Source organism: Neopsephotus bourkii, unplaced genomic scaffold, assembly GCF_033783945.1.
Source record: "Neopsephotus bourkii isolate Nb327-2 ecotype Australia unplaced genomic scaffold, CSIRO-AGI_Nbou_v1 NB_1770, whole genome shotgun sequence".
Taxonomy (NCBI): Eukaryota; Metazoa; Chordata; class Aves; order Psittaciformes; family Psittacidae; genus Neopsephotus; species Neopsephotus bourkii.
The window spans coordinates 614,818-637,253 of record NW_026902244.1 but is presented as its reverse complement, the minus strand read 5'-3'; the positions used below and the strand labels follow the sequence as shown (position 1 = coordinate 637,253).

The window sequence follows — 22,436 nt, the reverse complement described above, 5'->3', positions numbered from 1 at the left end:
TCCTGTATAGTCTCTTGACCTTCTTGGAGAATGTCTGTCCTATTGTGCCCTTCAGCTGGTGTGTTTACCTTTCCTTCCTGTAACCACATGTAAAAATACTTGATGGTGTTGTAGCTTTGTTTACTGGTGACTTTATATTTTGATTAGCAGATTTGATTATTGCAACATTTTAGAAATAACCTTTTTGGTCTCAGCAGTAATTATTCACATAAAATCTTAATCAAGACCTGGAGTATCTTTCTGCTCTCACTGATCCTTCTCAATTTATTCAGGGTACTTCCGAAGATGAAGATGATGACTTTTTGAAAGGAGAAACCCCTCAAAATGATGGCGTGGTTGGAATTGCTCCGAATTCTTACGAGTCAACTACCCGGAGCCCACTGAGCAGCATTGGCTCCCCTCCAGACTGTTATGTGCCATACCCTCAGTGACATGGAGAAGTGAAAAGGTTGAAAATTGTGTGCAATGTTTTCCTCTGTAAAGAGACTTTAGTTCAACTTTCCAAAATGGCAAATGCTTAAATAACTACATTTAAGAAAAAAATATTGTTTCTTAATCATATTTCTACAGATATGTTATGATAAAGTCATATGTTGCTAGAAAAGCTTAGAGAATAAATAGGGTGGTACTTTACAAATTTCACATTGAAATGGCTTTTATGACTGAAGATTTTTTTTATAGTTTTCCTGACTTAAAAAAACTTTGTTTACTCATGTTTCTCTATGAGGTTTTGTATGCAGGGTGAATATCTGGTCTGTCTTCCTCCTGATCTGTGTGGGGACCAGAATTCCATTGTCAGTATTCAAACTCTACTCTTCTGTTTCTGAGCTGATTTCAGAGTAATGGTATGATCCCATGACAAGGGAACCATGGATCAAGTCTGACAGTGATTCCTTTGCACATATCTTGTAAGCTTTTCTGATCTCCAGAACAGTATTTGGTAAAGGCAGTTGGTAGTGGACAGTGTACTCGGATGAATAATGATAATCTGTAGCTGACACACAACTTTTCCAGCTATTGAAGTTCAGACTTGTGAAAGTGATGATTGTTGGAAGTGTTGAAAATGGTGGAGTAGCTGAATGTATGATTTATAGATAGTTTTCTTGGGCTGCTTATGAAGCACTTGGAGACAGGTATTTATTTCCAGGATTGAAGTTTATATGTGAATGCTGAAAATACAGAAATCTTCCCTTGTAGAAAGGAAGTGATGGTGTCACTGGTGTCCTTGTGTCGTCCATATGTCAGTGTAGAGTTCCTCTGCAGCAGTTCCGTGTCTGTTGATGGTTGTTGGCTTTCTGAATAAGAATATAAAGAGTGAGGAAAAACGAAGTGTTATTTGTGTTATTGAAAATGTTCTGCTTTTGGCACTGAACTCTAATTGCCCTTCTTCAGAATCTGAATCTGGAGGCTTTGAAGACAGCATTTTTATTCAGAGCCATGGAAGACTGATGTAAACTGCAGTTCTTACAGCTTTGAAAAAACACATCCCTGTGTAACTAAGGACCTGTGTGTGTGCTTTGCTTCTCAAACTGAGGATGTTTGTTCTGACAGGCTGCAAAATGAGTTTTGGGGGTGATACCGCAAAATGCATTGGTGGATCTGTTCATTGCTGGTTAAATAGAGGTGGGTTTTATTTTTCAGCTGAGTTCTCTTTACTGTCAGTCCTGAGTAATAAACAATAGATTTCCATCTGAAATAATGGCATTCTCTCCTGGCACGGAAGAACCTTTCCCAGCTCAGCAGCAAGGAAAACATCCTTTGACAGCTGCTGCCTTCTCTTCTTTCACTGTTACATCTTTAGCAACTTGGTCAGCCACTTATTATGAAATGAGGCTGTGTGAAACTCCCCAAGTTGTAATAAATACCAGGAGTGTGATTCAGGAACTTCACATCTCAGTAGTGGAAAAAGAAAAATGTAAGCAACGAGAGGTGTAACAAAGCATGTGTAGACATTGAACGGTCTGTGCTGGAGATGCACATATTTTTGTACACCTAACATTTGTGCACCGAAGGGGCTTGCTTCAAACAAAGGTTCGGTTGGGAGCTGCACAGTGTTTCTGTAGCCTCTTCTGTGACAGATCATTTGTTTAGTGTAATGGCAGACAGGTGAGCTGGCAGGGGCTGGCATTCTGTTAAAGAGACTTTGTTCTGTGAATACCAGCTGTACTCAAAGGAGTGCTGATCGCCGGGTGGAATCTTGCCTTACCTGAGAAATACAGTGTATGTTTCAAAGAGAGTATCTGCTATAACTGTTTCCTTCTGTCAGTAAGTGATGGGAGAGGCAGAGCTGGCAGTCCTGGGGTTGTGTGGCCCGGCCCTTTGGTGACAGTCCTGCCTGTCCCCTTCCCTGCAGCCTGCGTTAACCGCTGCCACGGCGATAGCTTCACTGAACAGCTGGAGGAGCAGACTTGGCCTTTAAGGAAAACCTGGCGGCTGTGGGGTTGTCTGAAAACCCGGTTTTGCGGTTGCTGGGGGAGGATAACGGCGCAGGTTACCGGGTGACTGCGGCTGTGCCCCAAGCGATGCCATGAACCGCTTTGGGATGATCCCGCAGCCGCGGGGGGCGGGGGGTTCTGCCTCGCTGCCCAGTGGAGGCCGCTGGGCTGGGACATGTCCGGGCACGTTTCCTGCCGGCGCCTCTGACCCCGCCTCAGGCGGCGGCCGCTTCGGGACCGCACAGGCCCCAGCCCCGGCCCCAGTCCCAGTCCCCGGGCGCTCCGCGGGCGGTGCCGTCGCTCCCCGCCGCCGTTTCCCAGCGCCCCGCGCGGCGACGCCCGGCCCGGCGCGGCCCTCGGGAGGAAACGCGGAGCTGCCTCCGGGCGCGGGCGCTCCCCGCCATGCCGCTGCTGGTTAACGGGCAGCGGGTCGACCTGGCGCGGCCCACGGCGGAGATGATCCGCTCCTACCCGCACCTGGAGGTGAGGCTGCGGCGCGGGGGCCAGCGGCAGGGCCCGGGAGCAGACCCGCCGCCTCAGCCGGGCGAGACGGGTGTTAGAGGGGGGTGGACTCGGGCTGGGGTGTCCGCGCTGAGGCGTCGGGTACCGCCGCGTTCCCCGCGCGTTGGCAGCGGAGGGGCAGGGGGGGACTGGGCCGAGTGGAGCCGGTGTCCCTGAGGAGGGCTCGCGGTAGCCGCCTGAGGCGGGTCGCGGCGGGCGGCCTGCGGGTGCCCCGGCTCCCTCGGGCTGTCCCTTTCTGTGCGGAACGACAAACATCGTGGTGAAAGACTCTTGGGAAGGTATTAACCTCCCTTGCAGTACATAAGCGTTGTAATCCTGTCGGTGAGGCAGGAACTGCTTAGCAGAGCTGGTTGGCAGGATGTCTCTGGTCCAAAGATGTCTTCAGGGAAAACGAGTTTTTGCAGAAAACCAGTGGAAATGTGATAAAATTGTGAGGTGTTTTTTGAGCCCCGGGATGGAAACGCACTCCCTGCCCCGTCACAGCACTGGTGTAGTCACAGGCCAGGAATTTGGGCTTCCCTGCACTAAGAGACCGAATCGATGTTTGATCGAGTACTAAATAAATACACTTGGTTGTGGCAGTAGAAGATGGAAACTTTTCAATTTCCAAAGTATCCTGATGAAGCTTCCAAGCTCAGTTCTGGTGCATCTTTGCCAAGGCCTCTTGCTTTTCTGTTGTGCTGCCATTTTATCGTCTTAAGGAAAAGGGTTTTGTGTGTGTATGGAATGCTGGGATTTAACAATTAGCTGGATCAGTGGCAGGGAGGCAAAAGACTCAAATTCAGAGTACTCCATAACACAAAATACGTATGCTTCTCTCTGACCCGGATCCCTTTGCTTTTCAGAGGTGATGTTTCTGTCAAGTAATGGATACACCTGAGAGTTCAGCCACTGTAGTCTCTGTTATCATTTATCTTTAGGAAAAGGCAAAACTTCTGAGAAGTCAGCCTGCCCAAATTGTGGAGCCCAAAGGTCTTCTCTATGTCCAGCAGAGAGAGTTTGCAGTGACGACCCCTAAAGATGGTGTGTAGGAACGTAAAGGTTTTTTTTCTTCTGTTGCAGCAGTGACTGTGAGAGGGCAGCTCTGATGATGTTTCTCTCCTTTAAATTAGGTTCAGTTTCCATTCTTGGATCAGATGATGCAACTACCTGCCATATAGTTGTGCTCCGACACACAGGTACTTTTAAAGGATGCTGAGAATAAAACCCATACCCCTGAAGTAATGAATTAGCATTGGTTTATGCTACATTAATAAAATAAGCTACAATTACCTTTATATAAACTTGAATCTCAAAAAAGTCACTTGGTGACTGAATAACTTGTCTAAAGAATTGGCGTGTTTGTTGTCAGAGGTGCCATGTTCTGGTTGCTCATTGAGTGGATTCTAAACTTGATGTGCTCCTATGGCCAGGGGCAGTTGCAGACTGTGGTGGCTGTGTTCAGCAGTTTGCCCTGCAGGTTTGATAACAACAGAGGCAGAACTTGTGGAAGGATCCTGGCAACGTGCCTGGATTTCTGACATCAGAGCCGTGCCCAGGTCCTGGTCCAGAGGGCACTTGTGTGCTTCACATGAGCTCTGGTGGGTTTATGGTGGGGCACACAGAGAGGTTATTGCCTCAGTCAGTCAGCCCACATCTGCTGGAGGCCACTGTGCTGCGAGGCAGCTCACTGTGCTGGTGAATGTAGCTCTTGCACTACTACAGTAGTGTAAACTGCTGCCGATCTCAATTACAGTAACATAACAGCCTCCAGCAGTGATGCTGATGTCTTCTCTTGTCTTCCTCAGGCAGTGGAGCCACCTGCTTGACACACTGTGACGGGTCAGACACAGAAGCTGAGGTGTCGCTGATCATGAGTTCAGTAAAATCTTTCTCTGACACCACAGGATGTGGAAGGTCAGCTCTGCTCTTACTTCTTGTGCACTGGTTTTCACAAAGGTTACTGCAGTTTGTAAGGTGGGGAGTTTTTATGTGATCATATGGGGTTCAGACACAGCAGTTGTGCAGGAAATAGCTCTTGATTGGGAACGACATGTAAACTGAAAGCAATTTCCTAACTGATGATTTTGAGGGTATTTTTAGCAGCGGTTTCTGTCCCAAGTAGTGTCTCTGTAAAATGTCATTGTGAGGTTTTGTGTTTACTGGTTCCCAGTTAACTTTGGTTTTAGATACGTGAAATTTTCCAAAGAACTGCTTTTGGTTTTATATTTTTCCTTCCAGGCTGATGGTCTTGTAAAGGCATGTGGAAATTTAAAAAAGAAAGAAATAAAAATGGGGGGACAGGACAGTGGGGGGCAAAAAAGCTCTGAAACAGAATTTAGCAAACCAGGTCCTTTCTGGATGTGAAGAGTTTTGCCCTTGTAGTTTTCTAAGAATCAATTTGCTAAGAAGATACAGTCTCAGAAAACCTCCTGATTTTTCAGGACTTGTCTTTACATAGACACTGCTCAGAGCAAACCCTGCTGCATGGTCCATAGTAGTTATGAGGTCACGAGGCAAAACTCTTCCTGTTTAGTGAACCCTTTCTTGGGAACTGAAAGGTGGTTACCACATTCAGTCCAAACCAGAGGTTCTGACCATGGGAGATACCTCGGGACTGGAGAGGATTGCATGCGTGTAATGCCTCTTGATCTGTGGTGTTGCCTGGATGATCCCCAAAGTGTCAAGAGTGAGTGATGTAACGTGCTCTGGAATGCAGACCAGCTTGGTGCATGGGACTGTTACCAGGGAGGCTTCTCTGACGATTGTTTTGCAGTTTGGGTGGGGGATTAATTTGTAAAGCTGTTCACTTTGGGATGTCTTTTTAATTGCTGTTTCCTGTTATTCCATCTCTGTTAGGCTGGAAGTGCACCTAGTTGGAGGTTTCAATGATGATAGGCAGTTATCACAAAAACTTACTAATCAGCTTCTTAGTAAGTTCACGTTTTTTCCACTCTCATGTCCAAAAAAAAACCAGTTCTGATTGGATTTGGGTAAAGTTTGTTTGTAATCTGAGCCCCCTCACTGAATGGAAAGAGACCTGGGTTTGTTTAGAAGGGTGTTTTCTTCACCTGAGAACCTGCTGTGGAGAGGGGATGGGCTTGGAGCATCGCCTGTGGCTGGTGTGTGGGGTGGAGGCTCTAAACTTGCCTTTTCTTCCTGATTTATATTCTGGCCTCTAGAACTGGGGCCGGTTCAGCTGGGCTTGACCACAGCTCTCTGGCCAATACACTGCATGATCTTGCTGAAGTGTTGTCACTGTCTAAATCTGCACGTAGTAACTTCATCAGTTACCATTCATTAATGTGATGAGGGAAAATTAATTATTGTTTGGAATTGTCTGCTGAAAGATGCTGTGTCTGTTTATAAAACCTCTAGTCCAGAGAAGTGACTGTGGTGCTTTACAAACAAATGGGAAAAGTAAAGCACCTTGAACTTCCCTGGAGATGCTCTGGCCTGTGCTGAGCACTTCTTGAGCATGGGGGGGCCTTGGCTGGGCTGGGGCAGATGTCAGGAGTGGAAGGAGGTGGCCAAGGGGGTAAACAAGGAGGAAAACCAAACTGTGAAAATCCCTGGGAAGCACCCCCATGGCCATTGCACCATTGACTCCTGGTACCTGTGTTACGTGGTGTGTGAGGGTTCTGTAAAGAATGAAGTATTTTGATTAACGTATTTCTTTCAACCTAATGATTTTTATGCAGTTTGAAACAATAACACTATATTGCTGTTACAGCTTTGAAAGAGAGTTGTTCGTTACTTTTTCCTAGTGTGTGGAATGATGAAAAGCAAAATTAATTCATAGCTAATGAAAGACTGGGTTTGCACACTATATGTGTAACATATCAGGCAAATATATTTAAATGCAAGCTGTTAAATGACTAGTGACCTAAAGCAGAGCTGCTGTGATGCCAGAGCTAAACCAGTGTCAGTAAAAGGAGGTGGCACAACACTTCTAGCATGTTCTTGCCATTACAAGTGGCTGCTCTCTGTAAATACTGTTACACTTAGTAGCTGTGGCTTTAATTTCATAGTTTGCAGCAAGTCTGCCAGATGCTCTTTGCTCTGTTGCCTTATCTAGGGCCAGGGCATTAGGGATCTACCACCATCCCACAGTGCGAAGCACTGGCAATGCCCCTCGTCTATGTACAGCACCTGCTTTGCCTCCAGTCAGTCTTACCCATTGCTGCTGTCATTGTTGCTGTAGGAGCATTCGATCTCCAGCCAGATGATGTTCATCTAGTGACTTTCTGTGTAACAGGTAAGAAAATGGTTCTGTGGGTTTTGAAGTGTCTTTTGCCACTGAAATAGAAGTGCAGGGGTCTTTCTACACGTGGCTTTTTCATCTGTCCTATAAGAAAGAGCAGCATGAGCTCTCCGTGGTGACTTATAATTTCAAGGTTTACTGCTGGTGGTGTGTGTGGTCATGTCAGATAGATGATGCAGCAAAAGTTCTTTGCTTACCATGTGCCTGTGCTTATTACCACTTTATTTCACCACCTTTGTCCTGTTGAAAGAGGCTGTGCACTGGTGGGTGTCTTAAGGGGCAGCTGAGAATGATCCTTATAGACCTCTGATTTCCTTCCTGCAGGTCCATATGGATTTATAAACTCATCCAGTCAGTTCATAGTGTGCAATGTCATGTAAAGGAAGAAGGTCTTATCTTCCTGTTGCGTTCAGGTCCCATGTTTATCACTGTTACAGCTTAGCACTGTTGGTGATGTACAGCTTTGAAACTTGGCATGTGGGTTTCTCCCTGTAAATTCGCTGTGAAGGAAGTGGAGCAGCTGCTGGCTGGAACTGGCCATGCTCTTTGGAGATAAGGAGTTCTTCCCAAGTGTGGTAGTGCTTGACTTGAACCACCTTTTCCATGGTTCTTTTGGCAACATCATGTTCTCAGTGTTCATCAGTGTTCTTTGGTAACACAGAACTAAATGAATGCTGCTTAGAAAAAAAAAATCCAAAGCCCAGTGAGTCTGACAGCTGGGTTTTTTTTTGTTACAGAGCTAAATGACAGAGAAGAAGAGGATATTCACTTTCCAATCATTTATGGAATAGGTGAGTTAAATTAGAATTCAGTTATGTTTTTGTAACTGGATTGCTTTTCACATTCCAATAGTAAATGGAAAGCTGCTAATGACTGGGTAAAGCCTGTTTTAAATGTTAAGTGCTGCTGTGGGAGGTGTAGGTACAGGTAGAAGTTTTCTTCTGGTGCCCAGGGAGGTGGGTGCACACATGGAAGTGGCTGTGCATGTGTACAAGCAGATTTTACTTCATTTAACTGTACTTAGGATTTTCTCAGTATGAAACTACTGCACCGCCTTTGGGATTGGAAGTCCACCTTCTTTTCATTGTTCAGTCTGTGCTTTTTCTGATTAGTTTCAGTATCTCTGAAAATGTCCTTCTGGAACAGTGAAATGCTGCCAGTGTAAAGACAGTAGAAATAAGCTCTTGTAAGGTCAGGGGTCTGTGGAACTGAGAAATACTGAATAGTATTTGGTGGGTTCTAAAGTTCCAGCTATGCTGTTGTGTTGGGGACATGGCCATTTGAAACAAGTTCTGTAAGAATTGTTTCTGGTTTTAAACTCTTATTTCCTACCAGCTGTGAATGTCAAAACAGCAGAGATTTTCCCTGCAACCTTCCCAGAAAAAGGGCCGGATGAGGATTTGCGTTCAGCCCACGTATTAACAGGAGCAACGGTGAGTAAAAGTAACAGGGAGGGAAAAAGGGTGTTTTTGCTGGGAGACCAGCTGGGGCAGTGAGATGTCAAAAAATTGAGGGAAAAAAACGCTCTAGTGATGTTCTGCCACTAAAGGAGAAGGATGGAAGGGCAGAGGCAAAGGACCAAACCACTTCAGCAAGGGGTTGCCTTGTGCAGCATAGCTCCCGTGTGCTGTGATGCCCAGCGGGTAACTTACATAAAGAGATTCAGGCCACAGGCATAATCCCATCCTGCTCCTGCTGTGGAGGGTTTGTTGCTAGAGTTCTGTGTGGTGTTTATCAGAAGAACCAGTTAATCCTGGTGCAGTAGGATGAAGTGGGGCTGAGCTGGTGTGTGCAGCACCCAAGACAGAAGCTGCAGCTTAAGGCCCTCAAAATGAAGTGCACATGTTGGCTCTTGCTGGCGTGTAGGCCTCTGTCTGACTCAAGTTTCCTGTGTTGTTACAGCTGACAAACATCTATGATGCAAAGATGGAACAACTGCACATAGGGCCTTATTTCTGGAGGCCATTCCCACATGTGGATTTCTGGTTGCAACAAGATGATGAACAGATTTTACAGGTATCTGACGCTGTCTTGTTTTTTTCCCCTTCTAGCTGAGCAGAGAGAGGGGTAGGGTCTGTCAAAACTGGTCCCACTGTGCTGCTGGGAAGGGGGATACTGTCTTATTAAAGGCAGAATAATGGAGAACTTTGTGCTCAGTATCAAGCAGCTCTCGCTCCCGTCTTGTCTTTCAGAATCTTTCCACATCGCCTCTGGCTGAGCCGCCCCACTTTGTCTCCCACATTAGATCTACACTAACATTTCTAAAAGAACACCCCTTTCCATCTCGCTCCCTGTTTCCTGACAGGAAACCTCGCATCTACAAAAAAAACGAAGAAGGGTTATGGGAACAGGTTTGTTCTGACAAGATCTAACCTGGAACCAAACACCACGACTGCTTTAGGGAAGCACAGTCGTGCCAGCAGAGCCGTGTGCTGCAGAGCTGCTGGTCACCAACACCAGTGTCTTGCACTTTTCAAAATAAAGTATTTTGCCAGAAGGAACTTGCTTTTTCTGCATTACTTACATAAGAGACAGTGCTGCTTTGGAGAAAGAATTGGCCTTGGTTTACATTCCGTTGCTCCAATGCAGTAATTCAATGGACACAGACAGAGAGGTAGCAGTGCTGAGAGGGTAAGGAGTTCTGTTGTTACACTGGCAAATACTGCAGATGATGATTTTCCACCCTAAGTGATGGCAAGCAGCACACATTAAACACTGATCTGTAGGGAAGTGGCCTGCAGCAGTAACTTGATTCAAGAGTAATAATTTGAAGAATCTTTATTGAAACATTCAGATAGTATCTAAAGAATGAAGCTTATTCCAACAAAACTACTGGATTAACACTTCCAAATATAAAAACATTAAAAATTAATCTTGGTGGGGATAACTTTATCCCCAACAAATTACTCTTATTAACATACTTCATTGCACCAAAGAAACCCATGAGGAAGACCAGGCAACTTAATTGTGTTTGCACTTCAGAGAAACTGCATGCTGATTTACATAAATAACCCCAACAGCAAAATCACCCTTGTTCATGGCACCCAGTGCCAGATCAGACACAGAACAATGCAACACCCCCAGATTTCACTGATTATCAATCAAAGACAGTCCTGCTACTGCTACAGCCATTGTGGTGTGCATGTACCTGCCGGGGGGGGAGAGAAACAGCCAACCAAAACACGAGTGAGGCATAGTACAGTCCTTGTATCTAGTTCTACTGGGATGGGGTTGTTTTCTTCAGAGTCAGATTCCTTGGGGAAAGGAAACTTTTACAAAGATCTCCTTCCTCATGAGGCTCTGACAGTTTGCAGCAAAGAGATTAAGGTAATTTGGGGGGGAGGAGGAAGACAGTACAGCTTAACTTTAGGTTTATCCAAAGCTTTGCTTGTTCATTAAGTAGTCCAGACACTATGAAGTTGTGCTGTAGTGTAAGTAACCTATATAATTTGATTCTGTACAATTCCTACCATAGGTAAGTTGCTGTTATTCAAAAAATAAGTGTTGAAACCATCACAAATGTATTGGGTTTTCAAGCTTTACTACAACTATCTTTAAAAATACACAACAGGAAGAACTCCAGTTACACTACAGAAATGTGTTCAATAGTATTTGGTTTACAGAGGCCGTGCAAAGGAAAATAATGGTGTGTTGGTGATTCTTTCTGGGGCAGAAGCGAGGTTTCAGCATGCAGAGGCACTAGTTCTTTCTAAAAGGCTTAAAACTCGTTATCAGAGTCTCCACTTACCTTGGGCCAAGCTGGAGGAGGTGGCTGGTGGCAATGTGCCACCCTCAGCCAGCCCCGTACTCACCGCACCACAGCCCTTTGGCAACCTTGGTTACAGGGGAAAAACAGCAGCAAAAGGAGCGAGTGTGACTGCAGCAGGTGTTCTGCAGAAGCTGAACTTGATTTTAGATAGTAAAAAGGTGAACAATTGGCAGTTGATTTTTTAACGTATATTAACATCAAATAAGATCATTTTGTAATTATTGAGTGCAACTGTATTCTTAATCATGTGCATGGCTGACTGGTTTGTTAGTAGCTATTATCATGCTTAGATTCCTACAGGAAAAGTAACTGCCAACTGCTTTTACAAATGGTTATGAGCACTGAATAAACTTCACTAGTACTTTGGTGACACAGACATGTAAAGGATTAAAGCAACTGTAACACGTGTACAATAAGACAAACCTCTGTCCCATGGGGGAAGTTATATTTGTGCAAAATCCCAGTTAATAAGTTACAGTAGCTATTACTGTATGAGTGTGTGGCACTGTTCACATCTTCAACGCATCATTAATGCCCTGCCTCCTGGGCACGGGCGTCCTCTGCAAGGTCCAAAATCCACAGTCGGGATTTTATCTTTGACTTCCTTGTTCCTCTGCCTCCGTGCAGTCACGTGGCGGTTGGGCACTCTGAGTGGCCTCAGTGTCTGTTGTTGTTGCCTTTGCCACCTCCTTCTGCTCCTCCAGTTTTTGTGTCTCCAAAGGTCCTTGCTCTTGGTTAGGGGACAGAGCTGGGGCTCTCTGGTCTGTCTTCTCCAGGTCATCACAGTGGCTGATGGAGCTGGTCTCACTGAGTGCATCAGAACTTCTGAGAGACCTTTTAAAGACTTTCTGACCTGTGAAGTGTTTGAAGAATACAGCACTGACAGAGGGAGCAAATGCACAGTGTGGTTCACACAAGTTCAGTTTCAAAGAAAGCACCTGAATTGGACAACTGCAAAGAAACTGATCGGTTTTGGGTGCCAACTTGTACCCTGAACATCAGCTGCAGTCACAGCCTGGTACTCGAGGTGCTGCTTTATCCTGTGTACACAGAAGCTGTTGAGATTCACCTAAAAACCGAGCTGCCTACACAAAGTCCTTTTAGGATAAAACCTTGCACTGGAAATCCCAGGCTGGAGCCAAACCAGCTGAAAAGGTGAGTTAAAATGATGGGTTTCCCACCACTCACATCTACATTAATTCTAATGCAACTGTGCAGAAAGTGCCACAGATTAAACAGATCTCTGCCTTAGAGTTACTCTGTCCACAAACCATTTAGGTAGCAAAAGAATTGCAGTTGCTCAAATACATGATTATACATTATTTATGCTTTTATCTCAAATAAAACTTTTGGCTTGTTTACCCACTCATTTTTAAAACGCAAGAACCTCATAATATTCCAGAGAAAGATTCTCCAGAGTCCATGGGCACGTTGTCAGTTACTGGTATAACAGCATCCTGCAGTCCCAGGAAGAATTCTGAGGGAGAACACAGACTGGGGTGCTACTGCATGCCATGTTTATGTTCAAGTTTTAAAGACTGACTTAGAGCATCAGAAGAGGAGCTCCAGCTCCAGATATTACAGAAGATGGAAAATCACATGGGCCTTCCTGTGCAGGATGTTTTAGCAAGTTTTAGAAGTAAAACTAAGATGGAAACTTACCAGGAAGTCTTTGCTTTGCGAGGCTGGAAGTAGGAGTTGGTGGTGGAGTAGTGCCTGTTCCTTGGGCTTTTGATATGTACATAGATTCCGTGGATTCCAGAGAGCCTGCAGGTTAAAAACAAAAAATACCAAGTTAAATATAGCACAAACCAGACCAGTTTTGTGTTCCGCTGCATGGACAAGGTACGCAACAATCTTCTTTTTAATGCACATTTCTGAAACTGCACATGCCAGGCTGAGGTGAACCTGCCACTGGCTGTTAATCCATCTCCCAGTATGCAAACTGGGGACACATAAAGATGAATGTCTCCTACACTCCCTGCACAACACTGCTACATGCGGTTGTCCTCCCTCCCTCCTCCACTGGACACCTGATGTGCCCCAGCTGTTGGGCAGTGTGCATGGAAGGGCAAAGTATTCCCAAGGAAACCTTGCTGTTCTCCACCATAATCTCCCCACTGGTGCATCAAGACTCAGAAAGCAAGCTCCCAGTACAGCAGGAAGACTTAATTCAGAGACAGACAGCTGGGCTGTTTTTCTGGGGCCAACAGACACTTGGCCAAATTCAGACTCTGCCACAGTTTTTACAGTGAAAATGTATGCATTTAGAAAGTACTGCATTAATACATCAGTCTGCAAGATGTAAAAGCTACGGACAGCTCCATTCACATCAGCAGACATGAATTACAAATATATGAGTAAAATAGTCTTTTACATTGTAACACTCCATTCATTGCCATCTTCCCCAAAGCCAGGTCCATGCCAGTCCTCAGCTAGTTTTCACCTGTCCTTGTCAGGCATCATATTCCTCAGTCTACAAACCAGTGCTTCAGTGTGGCCACAGCCACAGAAGCAGGATATCAGAGACAGGATACCTCTGAGCAGGATATCAGAGACATCAAGTTCCAGTAGTACTGTGAAACACGAGTGTTGCTTTGCAACCACCCTGAGGATACACAAGTACATACACAGGGAAGCCACGCTGCCAGCTTACATATTTATATACCAAACATCAAACTGCTGCAGTGCATGTAGCCAGAAGTCACAGAAATGATTCCTCTATTAATAAATCCCAAGGTCTAATACAGCTTTTTTTAACGTGACTCAACATGCAAGAACAAAAAGTAAACTGCACAGTAAGGATCAAAGATTGACTTATTGTGTGTCACAGAAACAGTGAAGAGCATGTTCTGCATCTTGAGGGCGAGTTATATCGTGATCAAATCAGCACAAGAAAGTGTGTTGCAATTTCAGTATAAGATTGGAAACAGTTCTAATGACAACATAACATGGCTACAGATGCACCAAGTCCTACCTGCTGTTAAATTAAATGTTCTTCCCTTTGGTGAGGCTTGGAATGGAGAAAACCAGTTCAGCACAGAGCCTACTACAGGTATCTGTCGTAGCAGTCCCTGCAAAGCACACAGTCACTGGCTGGTGAGCACACAACCCACATTGTGACAAGTTACTTCAAGTTACTGGATAACTTTATGTTTATGCCCTTACCTCTTCCAGGAGTCGTTCTTCATTTGCTTTCTGAAGCTGAAGCTGTGCTTCCTGTATCCCTTTTCTAACAACTTCAGTCATGTTTTCCAACAGCTAATAAAAACCAGAAATTATATTTAAAAATATATTATTAAGGCTTGGAGTTGTCTTTTTAGTTCAGGTTTTGATTATGCAGACACAGTAGTCAGATACTATTCCAACTTAAGAAAGTATCTGACAATCACTAGTTCATTCTGAGTGCGTATTAAAGAATGTAGAGGCTGACTGCACTATTTTTACAAGCCACACCCAGAGGACAGGATGTTGATTTGAACAGGACTGGAAAGTAGTTTTCTTTTACTTGGAAATGAGCCTGTGACCCAAATTGTTCAAGGATCTGCTCACCACATAAGCGTTCATCAGATGCTGAATCTGACAGAAGGATTTTTAGGTTTAAAGAGCACAGTTTGGTTTTCAGAAGTACCCAGGACTTAAACCAGCCCCACAGTTAAGTCTGACCAGGTATGTGTCAGTCTAGGTTTAGCTTTAGTTTTCAAGTTTAACTGGTAGCTCACAACTGCCAGTCTGATCCCAGCATCAGTGACATTTCATACCGCACAGGACAGGCGGTGCAGTGGGTGAACTGTAGGGGCAATAAATGAACAAACTCGAGTAGTCAAAAAAAGGTCACAGTTTTGTCTTGTGCCAGACAAAGACCAATTTCCATAACCTAATATGGGGTTTAATATTGCACAGTGCAATATTAAAGGCATAAGGTCAGCTGACAGGCACTTCCTCCAAAATGCTAAAAAACTGGGTTCCTGTTAATAAAACCAAAGGAAAATGAGGAAGCTGCTCCTTTTCCATGGAGAAGAGGCAAGTCAGAACTGACCACCACAGCAACTGAACACCCCACGGTACTGACTGCAGAAGGGAGTTCAACAGGACTACAGTTAGGGTACAGAGAACCACCACTGGGTTTTCTGGTCCAGTCAAGATGTTTGCCTTGAGTTTTGGTTCTGCCTTTTAACATACTTACCTGTGTGTCCTCAGGGCTTGCTGATAATGAAGTTTTTTCCTAAAAGCTGCCCCTCTTGCACCAAACATCAGTTTTCTAAATAATACATCAGCCTCAAAGATTGGTTTTGCTTCTGTGTTGGGTCAAATAGTGTGAGCTTCTTTCAGAACCACAGATTTAGTGTAGCTGGTTACAAGGACTGCACCTACCCTAGTTCTCCACTATTTGCTCCACCCTAAAAGCTTCAGGATCAGAGTGGCCCATGTTCCAGCATTTGACTCCTAATCTCTCAAGTACTACAATTAAAAACCAGAAGATGCTCTACAGGCAGAGCATCCTTCATCTCACCCACAAAGCAGCACAGGAGTCAAGGGTGGGCAGAGAGTCTCCAGAAAACAGCGCCAGAAAAAGTTTCATTGCCAAAATCAATATATTCCCATGGGCAGAAATAGACAAAGGGTTTCTGAAGTTCTGTTTATTTTTAGGTGAGGAAATAAATGCCCAACACTAAAGGAATGAAAGGATAGATGTTCATTCGTAATGCAAGTCATTTAGGAATTCTACTTCCTAAAACATACGGAGAACTCTCATCAGGTGAATGTTTTTATGAAATGCTTTAGTTGTATCATCAGCTTTATTACTTCAACAGGTAATTTGTAATTTCCATTTTTAAGCTACCAATTTAATTTTTTTTCCACACATTTTAGGGCACAGTCTCACCTTAAAGCTGGTATAGAAACAATCTTGATCCCACTGCATTTAGCAGTGATGAGAAACACCAGCTCCAATCAACCCCCCCTTCCCTTTTTTTTTTCTGCCAATTTAAACTGGAGTGATAAAATGAACTGATTTCAGTACTACTGAAGTTTTCCATTAGAACTACTGAACAGAGGACCATGAACATAAATCATGACACCCTTACAATATCATAAACCTTTAAACAAAAGTTCTCCTTATGTGGACAGAGATTATCACTTGCACAGTAATTCCACAGTCTGTTGCAGGCAAGTGCAGTTTTTACTTTCACAAAGAACAAAACCATGTCCTGAAGCCAGTATGGAAAGGAAAAAATAAAGGTTCTGGAAAACTCTGTGATTTATTAATACCTACTCTTGAATTTTCTTCAATTTCTCTGCCTGTTGCTGCAATAGTTTCAACTAACTCTGACACGTCCAGATCCTCAGTTACCATGCCAATGTAAACGCAGTTCTTCTGCCCTCCAAATTCTGGACCTGTGAGCACAAGGAGAATCAGGTCTTTGTGATGTACAAAAATCCATCCTCACGACAGTTGCACTGCTCATGCTTGGAAATCTGAACGCATACACACACGCTTTGGAAATTAAGGACAGTATCTGCAGAGGTATTAATGATGCAACTAAAAAAACTCAGCCCTGTGGGTTTTCAAAAAGAGAAAACACCTAGTCAAGAAAAACAGTGGATATTTTAGACAGCCAGGAGCTGTATAATAAATACCAGTGTTGCATATGCTTCAAACTTGTTACTTTCTGCCATTTACAGGTTACTTGGTTCTACAATTCTAGGGCACTTTATTTTTGAAAGCTGACTAGAAAGACATCAGAGTCTGAGTACGCACATGACTGTTTCTTCAGCTATAATGTGGCATTGTGTCTGTGTGAAAGTGCTGCTAATCATCATGAAAGTCATCTGAAGTTTTTAATGCAGCCACAGAACACAGTGAACTGGTCAGTGGGGTTTGAAGGTCTGCTTTCACCAGTTGCAGCGCTAACTGAGAAGGCTCAGTTTACAGATGTAAAAGAGGAACACTGCAGCTTTTATTCTTTCTGACAAGGAGACCCCTTTTGGTCTAGTTACCCATAAGTCAGTTTTCACAAGTGTTTCTGACAACAGTGCACCTTGCTCACACCCTGTGAACATTTACCAACTGAAACAGGAATGAGGAGAAGTTACAGATGTTGTTTCTACAATAACCATATACACAGCAGTGTGACCCTAACCTGTGTACAAATGACCTACCGAACCCTGAACCGTTACAGCACAGACAGGAAAATGACCATTAGCTTGAACAGATGTATTTTAAGTAGTGCAGTTACCCAAAGAAAAAGTGAGATCCGACTCCAGTTCATTTAATTTCTTCAGAAGTTCTGTATTGATTTTTTCTAGTTCCTTTTCTTGTTTGTCATCGTTCTTCCCGTCACTGTGATAATTGTATCTTCAAACCAAGACAGAAGACAGTAATTTCGTTTTACAGTATGTACAAAAAGTATATATACATTTAGCATATTTCTACAGATTTCTGTATTTTATGAACTGAAATCTCAGGACATCACAGCTTAGATCAACAAGTGTATTGGCATTTGCAATCAGAGATTTTGGGGTGGGACAAGATTGCTGCTGCAAATGGAACTGAACACAGTAGATTTCTAGGTAACACTGATTATACTTAACTGTTGTGACTATTCAGAATCCTTCTCAGAAGACTGTATGAGAGGGTCATAACAGACACTTGAAGGGTTAAGTGGTAGTCAATATTTAAGTGAAGTGAAGTAAAACATAAGTTGCACTTGTCTAGATAAAATAGGATGGACTTGTATGTTACATTTCCATCTAACAGAGCCACATGCTGCCTGCAATATTAAACTGTTGCCCTAATTTCTCTAAACAGCTCTTAAGTTTTTCTTAAAAAAACAAAAATAAACAACAGGACTCAAAAGCTTCAAGTGGGTGCAAAACCAGATTATAACCAGCAAACACCTCCAGATCACCACTAAGGAGACCTTGTATTCCTTTCTGTTCATGCACACGTTATCAAAAAAGATAATGAAAATATAGGCAGCATTTTACCTTACAACACCTAATCCTGGCCAGCTGAGATCTTCAATATACAGCAGTCCTGATGTTCTTCTCACTTCTTGTTCAAATTCTTCTCTCATCTGTAGTGTGCTTGTCAATACTGGTATCTTCATTTTTAAGCAGTCTACTAACTGATCAATATCTTGTATTTCAGTTCCTAAAACTAAAGAGCTGATGCATTAGTGTGTGATAATAGTGAACAGGCATCACACAGATATCTGAATTAAGTCACTCTAAATCAATCATAAATATAATTTACAGATAGCATTGAAGTATCTTTATCTATCTCTGTAACTGTTTTTTTCATTAGTTATCTATCCACTGACACATCAAAATGGAGAGAGCCAAGGATTTTGTTTAAAATAAGCTAACAAAAAGGATTTCCTGGTGCTACAAATTAAAAAGGACAATACCCTTTTTCGCTACATCTATAGCTAGCACCAGAAAATTCCTCTTCCCACAGCCAAAGAGATGATGAATCAACTTCCATGCTGCTGTAAAACCCAAAACAAAGTATCACAGCATCACCACGCAGTTTTATTCCAAGATCTACTTTTCTGTGTACACCAGGAACCTCTCCCATCAGTGTCAAGTGCTTTGATAGCCTAAGCCACTCACCCCATGCCAGCTAAGAGGCAATACCATGCATCACCCTGCACCTTGCAAGTTGCTCTATGCATCTCCCAAGTCTAAATGAAGTATGTATACAGTGATGGCTTAAACATGACATTTAAGGTATTTCCAAAATACAGATAATTTTTTCATTCTCTCCCTCCCCCATCTGTAATTTTAGAAAACCCCAGAGGTTTAGTAAACAGCTCTTCTAGTTAAGTAGCTATATTTTGAACACAAACACCGTTTCAGTGTTGAAATACCTGCACAGAAAGGTCAAACATATTGAGTTAAGGAGCTGAGAGAAGGAAAGATAGGGATGATTTACCCTTCATATTTCTTTTATAGCTGTTAGAAACCAAGAGCTTCTCCCTTTGAGTTTCCTAATGAATTTAAAGTGATCAGTAGAAGACTTTCTGTACAGAAGTAGCAAGGCAATGTCACCTACAACAGCTGAACTACCACTAACGCACCCATTGCCAGGGCAGAGCAGGATGATAAAGTTAATACAGTGTTGTTTGTAAGAAAATCCTCACCATATGCAAATGTACTAAAGATTTTCTTGAGCTTCTACAGCAGGAGATTATTATACAATTCTCTAGCAAATCCCAGTTTTTACAAGTGGCTGAATTAAGCGACTGTTACCTGCAGAAGTCATTAGTGGGCTAAAACGCACACATGTGCCTTCATCTTCCAGTTCTACCACATCCACGCCGCTGGCTGGAACCAGCTGTGCCAGCTGCTCTCCTAGCTGAAGGGATATGGCACAGTTAGAGACGCACGAAGCATGGTCTGGCAGTCACTGACTCAGGCCTGTCTGCATCCTTCCCATAGTTAAGGGGAACCGTATGCTAAACAGAGTTTTCTGTATTTCTCAAAATCACTTTCTGTAGCAAAATGGTTTAGCTTGCTGCTGATGTGACACAGTTCGGCATGTATTTAAAATCATGAAAATTCAGGATAAATTACAAGTGTTACAAGTCAGAAGTTTCTACCAAACGGTCACTGTTGTTTAGTATGCCATCATTATTCTATGATTATTATGCAATAGATCCAAACCAGTTATAAATAGTTGTTTGCTCAGGTCTCTCAAAGCGTAGGTTTCTTGAATTACTTCTCTTGAGACATGGCAAAGACTGTATTTGTGAATACACACACACTGGCAATGAAGCATCAGCCGATTTTAAAACTCCTGAAATTTTCATATATTCCCACAGACCAAGGAAAATAATCCACTACCAATAATTTAAGATATAATTTCAGTAGTTATTACATGTAAAATAATCAGAAATGTGAAAGCAACTTTGCCTCAGAGCAAATAATCTTAAATCCAGAATGGCCACTAGTTTTGCAAAGGATATTGGATCAAGAACTATCAAATTAGTCTACCTAAGGTTTGATAGTTATTGATGAACCCCTGGAAGCATCCCACTGTCACTTCTTTTTTCCTAAAGAGAAAGAGCATCCATTCTTACCCACTGATTGAAAGTGTCATAAACATGTCTTTCGCTGCTTATTATGGGGTGCTGAATAGTTGAGGCCTGTGCAGCACGTGAGGTTTGATCTGAATCCAAAGATATAAGAATCACAGAAGTGGATTTTTATTTACTTAATTAAACAAAAGGCAACCTAAAATTTAGATAAAAGACAATTACATTTCCTAGGTAATGTAACACATGATGTCCTGGACTTCAAGCAGACTAACAAGGACTATTATTTTTTCTTTTAAGGTATGCTGAACATGACAAATACTAGAATAAATCAGGAAACAAATAGTAAAATACCTAAGTTCTGAGGTTCAAATGCCCCAGTGCAGATAAAACCAGTGTTTTCACAAAGCAAAATCCTGTCACAAAACCAAGGAAGATCTTCCCCCATCAGTACGCTCAAACACAGCTTGCAGCTTATGAGACTTCCAGCATCTGCTCTCAAGATCAAAATCATATGCAAATCTCTCCTCACTCAAGAAGGCAGAAAATGACTTGTTATGAAAATTTAAAACACTGCAGTCTATCTAAAAAAAGAAGGTATCGCATACATGGATTCTATCCCTGGATTACAACCAGCATTCACAGCCTTTTTCAAAGCATGTTACACAAGAGAAGTATGTAACATTTACTTCAAACTCATTTTATGAACCAGTAGTTTTAAAGAGAGGGGTTTATTATTTTGTTTTGTCTTTAAATAAATCACATACCTCCATGTGAATATTCTTGGAAGAACTTGAAAACCACCACTGGTGAACTCAGCTCATCTTCAACCTTCGAAGAAAACAAAAAAACCCCAACCACCAAAACTTAAATCCTTAAAAAATAAAGTGACAATCTATTTAACACTTTGTATAATGCATTAGGCTGCTGAGCAAAGCAGATCATTTTGTTTTGACAGCAGTAACAATGTTCACAGTATCTCAGTATTAGAAGTTAAGTCTAGGAGTGCAAGTGAATGTATCTGTAAGCACAGGAAAGTAAATCATCATTCAGTTTAAGCAGAAATGTACTGATTTAAGGTATGTGTAATTAAAATTTGGGCACTATAAAACAAGGCACCTGAGCATGTTCATTAGCAAATACACTGTATTAAACAGCTTATTTAGCTTTAAGTATTTTCAGATATGTTAAAAAATTCTCCTGGGAATCACCCTAGAATCATTAGAGAACATCAAGAAGGTTCCAGCAGGAATAACAAGACTATAACTGATCTTGCTTTGGGGATAAGGGAAATGGACTGGGCAGCTTTTGGAAGCAATCTGAGGCTACATTTCACAATCCTAAACTCACAATATTTAAGTAGAAGGGGGAAGTGCTACAGTAACTTGAACTCCCAAGGCCACTAATACTCTTGGAAAAAGAACCTTGACAAAAATGGTTGTTTTCACTCGGAATGACCCATGAATTATCTATTGCTCCAGAAAACCAAGCTATTTTCTATACATCATCAATTAAATTGGGAGTAGAGGGGGGAATAAAACCACCAGATCCTGTTGAACAGGACATCTCACAGAAACTAAATTTGGAATTGATACATTAGGTGTAATTTCTAAAGCTATTTTTGGTGTAAAAACCTCAGATGGGATAGTTTTTGCATACAATTTCACAGGGTTCACATCTTCATCTAAACAGCAGGGTAAGATACAGCCAGAATGTATTAGGGAGGCTTATGGAAACTGGTTTCATGAATGTATTAGTGAACAAGTCCATGCTTTAAATGGAATTGAATCAATCTCTGGAAACAATTTCTGACTGTTTTTCTGTCAGCTCCACTGACTGCATGAGCACACAGCAATGGAACAAATACAATCTAGAGGTCACACACAACCAAGCCACACAATTTCACTGAACACCAGAACTTAACTAGGAAGATACCAAGCATCTTCAAAACAGTGATTATGATTTCAGTAATACTGCTAAATATTTTTAATCAGTTATTCATATCATTTAACAAGCAAAGACTAAGCTACACAACCAAAGGATTAAATGCAGACTGTACCGAAGTTTTAATGAAATCCAGGTTTTTCAAGTTCTCCAGCAACCTTTGACTCTAAAAGACCGCAGCAGAAGGGAAACAAATGGAAAAAACAAATGCACAGTTTTAGAAATTGAAAATTATTCTGAAAAACATGAAAGTCACTATCACAATTCCCGTTTCTGAGCAAGCCCCTACCCTATAACAGCAATCCAGCCACTTCTTATTTGTAAATTTGTTGACAAAGTTCCAGAGATCTTATAGCTCCGTTGACTAGCTAAAGCACAGTACATATCAGAGCTGTTAATTTTCTCATTGCTACCATAGCAACTGGCTTGGATGGCTTTCTAAATTATTTTCAGTAGAAAAGATATTCTTAAATTGTGGTTTA

At 42.5% G+C, this 22,436-nt stretch overlaps 3 protein-coding genes across 7 annotated transcripts in view; 2 read left to right on the top strand and 1 right to left on the bottom strand.

Moving 5' to 3' along the window:
• The window catches only part of RRN3 (RRN3 homolog, RNA polymerase I transcription factor), a 133,942-nt gene extending 132,302 nt beyond the window's left edge, over positions 1–1,640 (top strand). For 2 of the 3 annotated variants that reach the window (XM_061379454.1, XM_061379456.1), the window contains one exon: positions 273–642. In XM_061379454.1, coding sequence (XP_061235438.1) covers positions 273–431 — 159 coding nt within the window. In that variant the 3' untranslated portion in view covers positions 432–642. Of the gene's footprint in view, positions 1–272; positions 643–1,392 lie in introns of those variants that run through there. The other variant, XM_061379455.1, reaches the window with a different exon arrangement.
• Positions 1,641–2,729: 1,089 nt separating this feature from the next.
• NTAN1 (N-terminal asparagine amidase) lies at positions 2,730–9,701 on the top strand. Of its 2 annotated transcripts, XM_061379418.1 has the most exons (10): positions 2,730–2,918; positions 3,878–3,980; positions 4,070–4,135; positions 4,745–4,853; positions 5,796–5,869; positions 7,141–7,194; positions 7,938–7,991; positions 8,536–8,633; positions 9,103–9,216; positions 9,393–9,701. In XM_061379418.1, exons 1-10 carry the CDS (start codon positions 2,838–2,840, stop codon positions 9,570–9,572), a joined length of 933 nt encoding a protein of 310 aa, XP_061235402.1. In that variant the 5' UTR covers positions 2,730–2,837; the 3' UTR covers positions 9,573–9,701. The 2 variants fall into 2 exon arrangements, with proteins under 2 accessions (XP_061235402.1, XP_061235403.1); XM_061379419.1 differs by lacking the exons at positions 3,878–3,980; positions 4,070–4,135 and having other exon boundaries at positions 2,782–2,918.
• A 262-nt stretch (positions 9,702–9,963) lies between these two features.
• PDXDC1 (pyridoxal dependent decarboxylase domain containing 1) overlaps positions 9,964–22,436 on the bottom strand; it is a 104,550-nt gene continuing 92,077 nt past the window's right edge. For both annotated transcript variants that reach the window (XM_061379417.1, XM_061379416.1), the window contains exons 13-23: positions 22,070–22,120; positions 20,778–20,841; positions 20,056–20,144; positions 19,226–19,331; positions 17,960–18,131; positions 17,209–17,327; positions 16,245–16,366; positions 14,138–14,230; positions 13,947–14,043; positions 12,632–12,736; positions 9,964–11,822 (exon numbers count right to left, since the gene is read on the bottom strand). In XM_061379417.1, the coding sequence (XP_061235401.1) occupies positions 11,560–11,822; positions 12,632–12,736; positions 13,947–14,043; positions 14,138–14,230; positions 16,245–16,366; positions 17,209–17,327; positions 17,960–18,131; positions 19,226–19,331; positions 20,056–20,144; positions 20,778–20,841; positions 22,070–22,120 (1,281 nt within the window). In that variant the 3' untranslated portion in view covers positions 9,964–11,559. The remainder of the gene's footprint in view (positions 11,823–12,631; positions 12,737–13,946; positions 14,044–14,137; positions 14,231–16,244; positions 16,367–17,208; positions 17,328–17,959; positions 18,132–19,225; positions 19,332–20,055; positions 20,145–20,777; positions 20,842–22,069; positions 22,121–22,436) is intronic.

Coding starts and splice junctions, on each gene's coding strand:
- NTAN1 (XM_061379418.1), top strand. CDS start 2,838: ATGCCGCTGCTGGTTAACGGGCAGCGGGTCGACCTGGCGCGGCCCACG. Junction 4,136..4,744: donor AGTTGTGCTCCGACACACAG/GTACTTTTAAAG, acceptor TGTCTTCCTCAG/GCAGTGGAGCCACCTGCTTG. Junction 8,634..9,102: donor ACGTATTAACAGGAGCAACG/GTGAGTAAAAGT, acceptor GTGTTGTTACAG/CTGACAAACATCTATGATGC.